The following is a 14,645-nucleotide window of genomic DNA, read 5'->3' on the forward strand; positions in this document are numbered from 1 at the left end:
ACCTTTTCACAAAGACAATCACTTTTGATAATGTTAAGAGCCTCCTCTTTACAGTATGTGTTTAAGTGTTGCAATGCCTTCTTAGTCGCATTTTAGTAAGGGAAATTAAGGCCATATCATCGTAGTAGTAGTAGTAGCAGTAGCAGTAGCAGTAGTAGTAGTAGTAGTAGTAGTAATAACAACAATGATGATGATGATGATGATGATGATGATGATGATGATGATGATGATGATGATGATGATGATGATATGGGTTGGTGGACACTTAGTCTGGTTTCTCATCATCATCATCACCTTCATTATGTTGTTGTTGTTGTTGTTATTGTTGTTATTAGTATAATTTATTATACCGCCCACCCCCAAAGGGCTCTGTGTACATATTTTAATAATAAGATTGAAATGTCTTGTTGGCCAGGAGAAGGTGGAAAAAATTGTGGACCAGAAAGCCTTTAAAAGTGTCACTAATATATAGATTATATATTTATAATCATCCCTGTTTTACTCCCTTACTGATAGTGATTTTATCTGTTAAGGTCCCTGATGTATCTACCCAAATCTGAACAGATGTTTCTGTGTGCAGCTCCCATAATAAGAATAGAAATCTCTTAGCAATGTCAGTTTCAGCTAATTTAGACCACATATAGTCCCTGTAGGTGACTGCATAGGGTTTTCAAGTCAAGAGATGTTTGGAAGTGGTTTGCCATTGCCTGCCTCTGTGTAACAACCCTGGTAATCTTTGGAGGTCTCCCAAATACTTGTCAGGGTTGACCCTGCTTAACTTCTGATATCTGATGAGAGCAGGCTAGCCTGAGCTATCCAGGTAAGAACCCATCTATATACGAAATGAATTTAAAAGTAAAAGATAGATAGATAGATAGATAGATAGATAGATAGATAGATAGATAGATAGATAGATAGATAGATAGATAGATAGATAGATAGATAGATAGATAGATAGATAGATAGATAGATAGATAGATAGATAGATAGATAGATAGATAGATACGAGAGAGAGAGAGAGAGAGAGAGAGAGAGAGAGAGAGAGAGATTTAAAGGCAGAAAGTATGTGAATGTTTGTACTATTATATAGTGTTTACACTTTAACATCACATTGTTTAAAAACAGTATTACAGCAAAGTCATACTTCGCTGCTGATACTTTAGCTTCAATTTTTCATTCATTATTTCTTTGGGGGAATCAGTTGATAACCTATACCAAGGAATACAAGTACCTGTTGTTTCCAAGACCAGGATCTTTGGCTTTAATATCAAGATCATAAATAAAATGTTCTTGAGAGATTCTTATGATGTTGTCAACAGTTTCATTTCCCATGATGGTGATAACGGGATAACCCATCTGGAGTGTCCACTGATCCATTACTTCTTGAATATTCACAGATTTCCCCACTTTTTTTAGTGCCTTCAAAACAATAAAGTATTGTTTAGTATACAAAGGAAATAGTGCATAGCCACATTCTTTCTGTTTTGAAAGATTGGCAACTTCTTACTGGGTCAATAAAACCACCATTACAGTATGATTAGGCAAGAAGTTGTATATATGGAACTCATGTTTTCTCCGTTCCTTTCAGAAGGGTGTGTGTCTTTGTCTTTAGTGATGTAATCACATAAATAACAATTACCTGAGTAATGCCATTATCAGGTTAAATTGTGTCATTCATGATTGGCTAGGATCACACAGTGAAAAAGACTTGGGAAATAATTGTGAACAGATGCAAAAAATGCACAAAAGAGTGCAGAGTTTTCCCCCACCCACAGGCCTTTTGCCCCCATGCTCCATATGATGACTTTCAAATAAAAAAAACCTCATTAAAAATTGCTGTTGTATTAATTATTTGATAATGTGATGGCTGATACCACAATTTTTTATAATGAGCATCAGCAGGTGGAGTAATGTAATGAATCAGTCCTGTGATTCTTGCTCAGTAGCCTTGTATGGCTCTTTTGAGCACCGTTTCCCAATGATTCCCAGCACCTGTCCATGTTTCAAAAAAGTGGGGAAGTTGCTTGGTCGGACTGGGCACATGAATGGAAAGATTCAAGTCCTGTAGAACCAACAAGATTTCCATGGTATAAGTTGTGACAGGTTTACTTCTTGAAACAGCTGTCACTGGAGGAACTGGTGAGATGTGAGCCTCCATGAGATCTAGGCCTCATGCTAGGGATGGTAACAAATGTTGCTCTTTAATAGACGGTAACTGCAGATGTGGCTTCCTGAGAGCCATGGAGTGAGTACCACTAGATTAGTCCAAATCAAACAGTTCCTCCTCCAACCAGGGTCACTTCTATAACATTAAATCCCTTTCAATATAAATTATATATAGACATACACATATCCTCTCAGCAGTTAAAAAGGCACCGAGATCTGGAAAACCACTCAGTGCTGCTATTGAAATCCAGATTCTAAGTTCCACGTCTTAACAATATTTTTCCCTAACTGTAAAGGCTCAATAATATGCATTCTTGAATGATAATATGCACTTTCCTAGTTATCAACCTCAGTCAGTTTCTACAATGAAAAAGAAAAGTCCAGAAATCAATACTCCTAATTTGAAGGAAATAAATTAGTGGTAAACTTACTGGAGGTCCCTGGCCCCTCAATGATGCGGCTGGCCTCCACTTGAGCCAGGGCCTTTATGGTTCTGGCACCGGCCTGGTGGAACACTCTCCCTCCAGCTGTCCGGGCCCTGCGGGACCTTGGGGATTTCCGCAGGGCCTGTAAGACTGAGTTGTTCCACCGGGCCTTTGGAGAGACCAGCCGCTGAGGGTGCCCCTTCCCCCTCCTCTTTACCCCCATGGGCCCTAATACCATCAGGACCCATTGTTTTTCATTAGGAGGGTTTCGTAAGGGTCCGGGCGATGCTTTAAGATACGACTGTTGTTTTAATTATATGTATATTTTTAGATGATGTTTACCTGTACACCGCCCTGACCCCTTCGGGGATAGGGCGGTATACCAAAATAAATAAATAAATAAATAAATAAATAAATAAATAAATAAATAAATAAATAAATAAATAAATAAATAAATAAATAAAAGCAAAAATGCTGAGAGAGTTTTCTAATATTAAATCATGATTGAGAATTGAGTACTAGCATAAAAGTTATTCTATTCTATTCTATTCTAAAACAAAGTTTCAATGCTATATCTTGGTAAACTTTGGCCCATATTAAGCTGCCTTCTCAACACTGGCTTTGTATTTTTCTAGAACACAAACATTTCACTAAGGAGTACTAACTTCTAACATGATACAAAATAATAAACACACTGGTTTCCTTAGTACATTAAAGTGCTTTACCTCTGATAGTGTATTCCAGAGGTCCTTTCTGGCAGCATTGCCGTACTTGTGAATGGTTAAATAATCCTACAAAAACATAAATATATCAGGTGTTATTGTACAAGAGGCAGTATACTCCAACTGAAACTACTGTGAACCTCTGACACACAAGTTAATATGTACATTTATCTGAAAATAGCGTACAAATATTTTCAAGAGGCAGCTTTAATTTGCAAACAATGGTGGGAATAACAAGTTTCAGAGCTATAGATCGATAACTCAACTTCACTTGCATTTTCACTTAATTCTCAAACAGTTTTACATTTCCACTATGTTCCTTAAATGTTTGTATAGCTTCAGAATGTGTTTCCAGCGAAACTTGACTCTAGGGGGAAAGTTTCCAGATATAAATGCTTCTTGTTAATGTCAACAGCCCACATACTTTGTTGATAACAAGATTATAAAATATTTAACTGGGAAATATCTACTCAAACCATAGTCTTATGTTCAGTGAGGTATTGTAGGTATTGTAGGTGCATAGCTTTCCTTATGATTAAACAGAAGTACAACAAACATCAAGTTATATATACACATGATAGATAGAACAACAATTTTCCTCCAGGCAGGCTATATTCTAAGGCCCTTTCCTCCAGGCAGGCTATATTCTAAGGCCCTTTCCGTATTTGGCGGAAGGGCTTGGGTCGGCGTAAGGAACGCCGACCCGACGACGCTGGGACCATCCGCATGGACGGTCCCAGAACCGGCTCCGCAGCGCCGTCACCCGGTCGACCTGCCTCTTCCCCGTCCTTCCCCACACACCTCGTCGCCGTCGCCGCCCTGCTGGCCTCCGTAGAACCGCCCACACCGCCCTCCAGGGGACGGAGGACAGCGAGGGAGGGCCTTCGGAGGCCAGCAGGGTGACGACAGCGACGAGGTAAGTGGGGAAGGACAGGGACAACAGCGCATTCCCGGTGGTGCCGTTCGCACCTCCAGGAGGGAGGTTTTTGGAGGCGGCCTGAGGCGACCCTGGGGGAGGGGGAAGGGAGCCAGGTCGGCGCTGCTGCGATTTGGCAGCGCCGCCTGTGCGAACGGCTCCCTGGGGACGGCATTTTTGCCGTCCCCAGGGCGTCGTTATTGGCTCGTGCGGAAAGGGCCTAAGCCCGTGGTGGCGAAACTTTGGCTCTCCAGATGTTATGGACTACAATTCCCATCAGCCCCTGCAAGCTTGGCCAATTGGCCAAGCGCCAAAGGTTCGCCACCACTGTAGCCATCAGGGTCTTTTGAATAAGAGGATCTGAAAGAAAGAGGTTATTCCCCCTTTACCTTGCAGCTTCCTCCAAGGCCAGATAGGAAAGTGGGCCTTTCTTAATCATACAGGCAGATGCTGAGCACATGCCTGTCCTCCCAACCACGTTGGTAGCATCTACTCTGTGATAAGATGTTTGCTACATCTAACTAAATGTGTTTGAAAAAATGTAGAAAGGTACTTGTTTGTGCAAATTAAATTAAAGTTTTATTCTTTGCAGCTCAACTAAAATATAATAATAATGTAGAAGTATACTAGAATTAGCATTAGATTATCTAGATACCAGATATGTAGCAAAATAAATAGCTACATGGCAAGATAATCGCTCGTGCTTGGACTAGAGCATAAATTCATAATGCATCGCAATGTGTTTTATTTACCAAGTAGAAAATAGGATCCCCCTTCATTTGAATGTTCATCATCCTCACGTTATGTAATGTTAGGAGACTTTGTTTTCTATGCTGTGTATGAGAAATGTGTTCTTCAATAATAATTAGGGTTTGGGAAGTAAACTTTCTGACATATAAATTGTAAGCACCTGTGACAGATTTAGCTTTATCTCTGCTAACTCACTGTACTTGAAGCAGCAACTCCCATATAATCACAGGTTAGAAAGGCTAAATGAGAATACTGACTCACTTAACTACAATACATCTTCTCAACAATGTCATGAAAATAAGCACTAGAAACGACAGCAGCACAGGCTCCTCCAAGGCACTGTGCCTCTACCTTGCTAAAAATAAACCACCATGCATTTCAGTAATACATTACACAGCTTCTTCTGGAGGTCAATCATTTATTTAAATGAAAAGACTTCAACATGCATACAAGTTGTACAAACCAAGCAAGTCTCTCATGTAAGATGCCAATTGCTGATTTTGGGCAAGTAACAGCAACATAAGCTATTTATTTTATCGCATATATATCCCGCCTTTCCTGACAAAGGTTGGGCACAGGGACAAAAATATTGATATGGGGTCAAGGCAACAACCTTGCAACATTACTGTTTCTAGCCTGTGAAATGAGATTTCACTTCCATTTTAGTGACATGTGGATGAGAACAAAGTGGAGTAAAGCTCATTTACTGCCAGAGTCAGGGGAAAGGGAGTACACTGGTTCACAGTATACAAAAATGTGCAGGAAAGTCCCTATAGCAGAAAAACCAGTTCAAATTACTAGGCAAAACTAACAGTGCCATCCTATAACACCTTAAATTAATTTATTAATTTATTAATTTATTAATGGGATTTTTATACCACCCACCCCCGGAGGGCTCTGGGCAGTGCACAACACAGGTTCTACATACAATATATACAACAAACCCCATTAGATTAAAATTAAATATAAGAATTTAAAAGGACCTGCTTAGAATTATATTGCAACTCTACCTTTTCCTCTCAGCCACCACAGGGTATATGCTTGTTGGAATATGGCATCACAGTTCTTGTCTGGAAGTGAAATGCCTTCAGTTCAGAAATATTCATTATTTCCACTGTGAGGAAGATAGAGTGTCACCTAAATACATAGGTAACACAGTTGCTAGTTATGTAGGATCATTCAGAAATACCTTTGGTTAAGACTTTATGCTAGTGAGACAGACTGACTGACTCAGTTTGAACTTTATGGTTTTTAACTCCCCACTAAATATACTGTGTAGAGACATAGGCCCAATACACATGGGTCAAAAACACCAGTGTGGGGCTGGTAAAAACACCGGTTGCGGGGAGAGCTTCGCACAGCCGCTGCCTCTGAAATGTGCTTTCTCCCCCACAACTGGTGGGAAAACGGTGTTCCTGTGACTTTCTAAACTAGCAAGTCTTTTCGGAAACAGCGTTTTGCACCCGTTGCCGAGCGAATGGCACCAGGTTGGAGGCGCCACTTTTAGGTGCCTTCGTTTTGTTTGTAAACTTCCCTTCCCTTCCCCTGCGGAGCTTTGCAGCAACAAGGGGACACGCCTCCTGTCCTCCAACCCCCGAGGCACTGCCATGGCACAGCAGAGTGACCCCTCGTCCGCAGGGGAAGGGAAGGGAAGTTTACAAACAAAATGGAGGTGCCTCCATGTGAAGGCGCCTCTGTGGGCCACAGAGGCTCCAGAGTGGCCCACACGGAAGCATGTGAATGGTCCCAGAGCTTCACTGGTGTCATTTATACTGATGGGCCGCTGCTTCACTGGCCCATGCAGAACTGCCATAGGTTTATTTTGTTGATATGATTGTGATATTTGTAAACTGCTTTGAGGCTCACCATGCACACCCACCCCAAGATTCTGGTCGATTCCCCACAGGGAAATTCTATCTTTACAAACCAAGTTTGTAAAGAAACTGCACCTTTTAATCGTTGTTTCAACCTCCCCACCGCAGCGAAGACATGTAGGCCTATCTTGGATCCCAGAAATGTAGCAATCCCCACTACCACGCAATCTCCTTTGCGGGTCTCTCCTTATTGGCTGGTGTGCCGTGTTGGGGTGGGACCTTTTCAGGGCGGGAAATTTTTCCCTGCGACTTGCTAGGATGAACATTTAAGTGTTTAAGTGTTAAGTGGGTTTTTGCTCGTTTGGAAGGGTGAATGGTTAATCGTTTAAGCGGTTTTTCATTATGCTAAAGCCAAGACCAACTGCAAAATCGAAACCCGGAAGAGGTTGTGCGTGCATCGCTCAGTGCCCGCCGAAAGCTGACTGGTTGCTAGACTTGCAACACGCTCCCTGGCGGGAATTTCAAACACAGATTGGACCCCTGTTCCTCCCCACGAAACTGGATCAAAAGCGTGTTAAGGGAAAAAGTTGTACTTGCAAGCAGGTTCTGCCAGGACATGGGATAAGGGGGAGAATGAGCACCAGAAACTCAAGTAGTGGGCGTTCTGGCTAAAACCTGGATATTAATTGACCATGGGGAATCGACCTCTGTTTTCTTCTCAGTTTGTATGTCCTGGGTATGGCTAGAGATACAAGCCCTTCAGGCTTTTAGCCCGTGCTTGCAGTCTATGGCCTGAATCAACCACCCAGAACCGTTCTTCAAGTCTACACACTGTGCAGACAAAATGGTGACAGGGAACACCCCCCCCCCCATCTCCTTTGGATTGGGCTGCCTGACACTTTGTTTGGATTGTGTCAAGAGGTGCCCTCCAGTTATGGCACTGTTCAGATGTGTCAGAAAGATAATAAAAAGTCGAATTGTGGCTTATGCAAACTATAGTTTAGATCCCAAATAACAGTTTGAATTTCCGAAGAAATGAGTAGGTGATGGTTTAGAGCCGGTTGTCTGCTTTTGTTTATGCCTGCTCAGCACTCCTGTCTCTAAATGTAGAAGCATCACAAAATGAAGACATGGCCAGTCTGGTTAACCAATCTGGATATTACACCAGTAATAGCACAAATCATGGCTCGCAAGTCTGGTTCACGCAATGCCAATAGTGATTGGCAGTATGGTTTATCAAACTGGACATTATTCCAAACCACAGTCAGTGTTCCTTTAAGCATAGATTGAAATGATGGCTAAATTAAGCAAATGCCTCAAAGTATGAAAATTGATTCAGTATTATCACAATGAGAGTCAGCGTGGTATAGTGGTTAAGGTGTCAGAATAGGGTTTGAGAAAACCAGGTTGAAGTCCCCACTTGAACCATGGAAACTTGCTGGGTAGCCTTGGCCCAGTCTCATACTCTCAACTCTCACTCTAGCTAGTTTTTGGCTTGGAGACTTCTGAGGCAATGGCAAACCACCTCTAAACATCTCTTGTTTTGAAAACCCTATGGGGTTCCCATAGTCAGCTCTGACTTAACAGTAAAAAAAATCACAGTAGATCTATTTTTTATTGAACATGGGCATAGGAGGAATATAAAAATTCCACATGCCTCTGATTTATCTCTACGCCACAAATACATTATTTTAGTCAACATTAATCTGGAAGACCTAATGCTGTGTTGCACCATATACAATCACTAATATTTGTGCATTAGAATCCCTATTTCACACAACATGTATGCAATTAAAAGGTGGGAAAACTCTGGAAGTAAAAAGATAGTGGGAAAGCATTTTAAGAGATTGTGAGAAAAAAATAGCATGAGAGCTAAACAGCATTGCCAGTGTGTTTCCAAAGATATCACATCTTTTGTTAGGTAATTTAACTATAGTAATTCAGTGGTTTTCAAACAATTTCCCCACGAGTCCTGTGGTTCCTTTGGAGATTATCAATTAGAATATCAGTAGGCACAGCTTGACCAATGAGTTTCCTGCTGCATTGTGTTGCTACAGAATTGCACATTTTGGGTGTATAATCCGTTTATATGGAATAATGATGAGGGATATATTGTGTACTGAAATACACTACAGTTCCACAGGAGCATTAAAAAGTGCAGAATGTGGTACATAATTATCTTCCTAAGAATCACAGCTCTCACATAATTTTTCAAAGCAAATTTATGTTTGTACCCCATTACTATCAAAACTAGAATAAATTATTCAAAATGATAAATTTTAGTTAACCATGCTCAATCTGTAGTTAAACATGTTCAATATAGTGCAATTCAAAAGCAATTTGATTGGCTGGCACAAAACATTCTATTGTGTGAGGTGTAACAATGCTGAAGCCTAAAAGGCTTGACTATTGTTCCACATGAACCAAGAGTCTGTCTTCAAAAGTGCCTCAGATTTCTCTGCACACACATGTGATCCTTGGCAGAGAAGAGGATTAGGAAAGTTTCCTAAAAGCAGTAAAGTTTGAAAATCACTGTTATAACAGGAAATAGTTACAGGATGCAACAAACTACTCTACAGTTAGAATCAGAACCATTTTTCCCCCTGATTTTGCAATCATATTTGTTTAACAAAACTGGTATGGACAAAATAAACTACATAAAAATAACGGGTCCTAGGCTGATTCCGCATGGGCCAAAAACAGCCGTGTGAAAACGGTGTGAAAATGGTGTAAACCCTTTTACACCATTTAAAACCCGTTTACACTGTTTTCACACTGTTTTCACACCACTATTTTTGGCCCATGCGGAATCAGCCCTAGATTATTCTTTATTGCCAGTTCTATTAATAAAAAAGATGCAGACCACGTTGCTGGATATAATAATTCCTAACTGTATATTCTGTTCAAGTTAATTAAGTAAAGAACTCTAAGTTGAAGTATTTTGGTGCCTTTTGGTATATTAATGACCTTTTGTTCCTCTATTTGGCACTTGGTTCTAATTGCCTTACTCATCCTTGCTTAATTAACAATAATTTGCTAATGTTTAACATCATTTTAAACATGGAAAGAATATCAACATGTTAAGTTGTCACAATCTCTCCAACTGTTTCAACCAAACATCTATTTCAACAATATTTTAAAGAGGTTGTTACAGAAAAAATGATCTCGCTCCACCCTTCAGATTTTAAAGCATCCTCCCTAGGGTTGGTACATGCACTTTATAACAGTTATGATGCAATTTGCATGTGGTAGATTCTTGGCTGTATTTCATATGCTATGAAACTGCTGAGAGGAAAATGCAGTAAAGGTTACTTCTTGATGTAGCACTAAAAGGGTAAAACATACCATGTAAAACAATTCAGACAATATCCCCAAAATATCAAGGAAAATCACTTCTGAGTAAAGGTGATAGAATTTTATGGAGATAATAAGAATTCAAATATGATTCATTCAAATAGTGTTCAGGCATCCTTACTTGGGGGCGGGGGGCGGTGGATTTCAATCTGTTGAGAATTGCAGGTATGCATGCATCCTTCTTTCTCATGAGGGAAAATAACATCTGCTACATGCCATACATTGTTTATCTATGCTGGACACAGTACCTTTATGGCCATTTTTCCTATGGTTTAGGAGGTGAGGGTCAAAATACAGAACAGTTTGGATCAGATTATACCTTCTCCTTCTAGTGAAGGAATGTCAGAGGGGATGGGAGGGCTCAAGACTTTATCTGAGAGACTGCCTCTCCCCAGTGCTCTGCTATGACAGTTTCGTTTATCAGAGCAAGGCCTTTTGCAGGTGTTAATCTGCAAATGGGAAAAGACAACAACTTCCCACATCAGTGCTCACACTCTGGGGGACGGCCTGCCTGAGGTCAAGAAAATTCCTGTTCTATTGTTATCTGCACACTATGCACAACTGAATTATTCCACAGGGCTTTTCTACTCAGGTAATAGGGTAGCACTTTCACAAAAGGCTTCACAAAGTTGCTTGGATAAATTATGGGGGAATGTGGCTTGTACTGTTGTGCACAGTTTGCTGTGGGTTGGCTCCCATTGTGTAATGCCAGTTGCCTGGGCTATTGTCCCAGTTGCCAGCTGCCTGGGTCACTCTGGCTGCTGCCCCCTCCGCCCACTGCTTGCTTTAAAATTAGCATAATTTACTTCAAAGCAAGCAGTGCTGCAGCCAGGAGAGTGGGGACAGGAACAGGCCAGGGAGGGTGCTCTTGCCTGGGCCCCAGTCTCCTTCAGACTGCAATGCAGCTTGCCTAGAAATAAATTTAATTTAATTTTAAAAGGTGCCCTCCCCCCATAGAATAAAGCCTCTGGCTCATTCTGCACATGCAGAATAATGCACTTTCAAACTGCTTTCAGTGCTCTTTGAGGCTGTGCAGAATAGCAAAATCCACTTGCAAACAGTTGTGAAAGTGGTTTGAAAACGCATTATTTTGCGTGTGCGGAAGGGGCCTCTGATTGCTTTAAAATTAAGATTCACTTACTTCCTAGTCAGCAGTGGCCAGTAGAAGACTGAAGTGGGGCAAGGCCAGGAAAAGGCCTGTTCCCCCGCCCTGGCCTGTCCCCCGCCTGGCCTGTTCCCCCCAGTCTCTGCCTGAAAGTCAGTTAATCTTTATTTTAATTTTAAAGCAACTGGAAGCTTTTTTTTATTGCAGCAGCAGGAGGGGGAAAGATGAAATTCTCTCTCCCCCCTTTCTATTCCCCCGTTTCTTTATCTTTCCCCACTTTTCTCCTTTTCCCTCATTTCTCTCTCCCCCATTTCTCTCTCTATCCCCAATTTCCCTCTCTTCTCCTATTGTCTTTCTTTTCTCTATTTTTCTTTCCCACTTTTTCTCCACTCTTCTCCCTGTTCCTCCTTCCCCCCTTTCTCTCCATTTCCCACTTTCTGTCTCTTCCCTGTATCTCTCCCTTTCCTTAATTCCTCCCCCTTTCCCTCTTTTCCCTTTTTCTCTCTTTCCCCTTCCTTTCTCCATTCCCCTCTCTCCCCATTTCCCTATCAACCTTTCTCTCTTCTCCCCATTCTCTCTTTTCCTCCCTGTTTGTCTCTCTTCTCCCATTTCTTTCTCGCCCCTTACTCTCCCTGTCCCCGATTCTCTCTCTTCTGCATTTATCTCCCTTTCCCATTTCTCTGCCCCCATTTCTCTCCCTTTCCCTCAATTTTCTCTTCCCCTTCTTCTCCCTTTCCTCCTTTTCTCTCTTTCTCCCTTTTCTCTCTATTTGCCCACCCTCTTCCTCTCTCTTATCACTCCCTTTCTCTCTGGATGGAGGATATACTACTGAGTAGTAGTTTGAGAACAAAATCTTATGGTACTGGTGACAGTAAGTTAACTATGAGCAGTCAGTGTGATATAGCAACAAAAAATGCTAGTGTGACCTTGAGGTGTATCAGCAGTGGCATAACATCCAAACTGTAATTGATTGGAGGGGGTGTAGTTTGAGAATTTGCCCCAGGCACCGGATATGTCCCTGATGCTGGCACTTATGCTTTGCTTCAGTTGTTTTTTAGACTTCTGGTTGTATCTATACCCCAAATTCTACTTCCTTTCATTGACTGTATTTACTCACTTTGTGTAATCTGTTTTGTGTAGCAGTTAGAAAGGTGGCCTATGAATAACATAGACAGGCAGATAAATTGATAGATTCTCCCTTAAACAGAGATATATTTTTATTGTTTCTGAATCAGAAATCCATTGACTGAATGTTACTAGATTAAAAATTTGTTGTGATTTGAAGAAGTGCTACCAAAATATAAAGTAAAATGGAAAATTATTGGGAAAAATATAACAAAAATGCAAATTTTAAACATAAGTAACTTAAGAAATTCTGGAAAACAGTAAGGAGAGTTATTTTTAATGGTAAATATCTATTTACTTTCACTAGGTCCATGAACTATGATTTGGCCAGAAGCAGTAAAAGACCTCTAAGTAGGATAGAGCAAAGAGCTTATGCAAGTTGTTACATGGAGTTCTCACAAATTCTATAGCTGTTCTCATGCTTCTTTGACACATATTGCCTTCTGTGGGAATGCAACAATCAGGAATAAGAGTTCAGCTTCAGCAAACCCTTAGTTTTCTGACTGAATTACATAAAATGGATCTAGCTAGAAGGGGAGATACTGTTGGTTGACTACATTTTTCAACATAATTATATTCTAAAATTTATTATATTAAAACATGGACATATAACTTAAAAGTATGGTCAAGCATTTACCAAGCAGACCCCTCCCCCTTTCTCATTCCTTTTATTGAAAGAGTTATCTCTCCCCTACAGGTTTTAATCTTGTCACCTCTTATATAGCAGCTTGCATATATGAAAGGATATGTTTGGATTTAGATTCACTTTTCTTGTGCATGAAGTGTAAAACAGTTTTTCAGTGAGCATTAAATAATCCTTAGGCATGTTAAAGGGACACCTTTGGATCCAACCTGTATATCAACATGACTAAGAAAGGGATACAGAATATTTGGTGAATGTCTGCAGGACAAGAACTGTGGAAAAACAACTCAAAGAAAAGAGGCAACTCAAACAAAAGAGTCTTCAACAATACAAAAAGAGGCAATATTTGAGTGGAATAAGAAAATAATTCATCAGTGTCAGCCTACAGAAATTATTTTATTAAATATTTATCAGGTAAGCATGTTCTTCTGTATATTAAACAACACTGTTGTGAAATGATGCATAATTATATTTATTGTACATATGGTGAAACAAATCTTTTAAAAATGTTTCTTAACTAGTTACTCACTGGGATGACACATGCTATAATACTTTTCATTCCACTAGTAGCAACTATCCTTAGAGACTCAGTTGCAAGGAGAGCAACTATGTAATGGAAACTCCAAAAGACAATGGTATGATATGATAAAATGCTATTATCAGTGTGACCTTCAGAATCCGTCCTATGATTTGGTTTGCAGATCTTTTAGATATGCAAACAGGCAAACAGCCGAACCAACAGAAAATAGAAGCGGCACACAAGCAAATGGCATGTTTCAAGGACATGTGCACAGGGGCGTAACGAGGCAGCCCTGGGCAAACTGTAGCCCTGGGCAAAACCTGAGTTGGATGCCCCCCCCCCATTGGCGGCCACTCCACCATGACCAAAAAATTTTTTTGCACCAGGACATTGGTGCCTGCAGGGGGTGCGTTTTTAGACATATCAGCACCAAAATGTCAGCATATCATTAGGAGACTGTCTGTATGCTACTCCCCAAGTTTGGTGAGTTTTGGTTCAAGGAGTTCAAGGTTATGGACTCCCAAAGGGGGTGCCCTATCCCCCATTGTTTCCAATGGGCGCTAATAGGAGATGGGGGCTACAGTTTTGAGGGTCCATAACTTTGCCCCCCCTGAACCAAACTGCACCAAGCTTGGGGGGTGCCATCATCTCCAGATGATACCCTGAAATTTTGGTGCCGATACATCCAAAAATGCACCCCCTGCAGGAACATCCTAGAAATTTGCCCAAGAATCTTTGTTCTGCATTGAGTTTTCTGCATTGCTGTCAATGGGGGTTGCAGGCTGTGGGGGGGCACATTTCTGAAGGCACAGTCTCAAAAATTTCAGGGTCTCATTAGGAGACTACCCTAATGATACCCCCCAAGTTTGGTGCAGTTTGGTTCAGGGGGGCCAAAGTTATGGACCCTCAAAACTGTAGCCCCCATCTCCTATTAGCTCCAATTGGAAACAATGGAGGATAGGGGCACCCCCAATGTTATGGACTCCCTGAACCAAACCTCACCAAACTTGGGGGGTAGCATAAGGACAGTCTCCTGATGATACGCTGAAATATTGGTGCCGCTAGCCTAAAAACTGCGCCCCCTGCAGGCCAAAAATGGAAAACC

General features: G+C 41.0%; 1 protein-coding gene across 1 annotated transcript in view; it reads right to left on the bottom strand.

Moving 5' to 3' along the window:
• Positions 1-14,645, bottom strand: part of TRHDE (thyrotropin releasing hormone degrading enzyme) — a 329,142-nt gene that overhangs the window by 94,001 nt on the left and 220,496 nt on the right. The window contains exons 8-9 of the mRNA XM_048502230.1: positions 3,317-3,382; positions 1,232-1,419 (exon numbers count right to left, since the gene is read on the bottom strand). Of these exons, the coding sequence (XP_048358187.1) occupies positions 1,232-1,419; positions 3,317-3,382 (254 nt within the window). The remainder of the gene's footprint in view (positions 1-1,231; positions 1,420-3,316; positions 3,383-14,645) is intronic.

This window comes from Sphaerodactylus townsendi, linkage group LG06 (genome assembly GCF_021028975.2).
Source record: "Sphaerodactylus townsendi isolate TG3544 linkage group LG06, MPM_Stown_v2.3, whole genome shotgun sequence".
Classification (NCBI taxonomy): domain Eukaryota; kingdom Metazoa; phylum Chordata; class Lepidosauria; order Squamata; family Sphaerodactylidae; genus Sphaerodactylus; species Sphaerodactylus townsendi.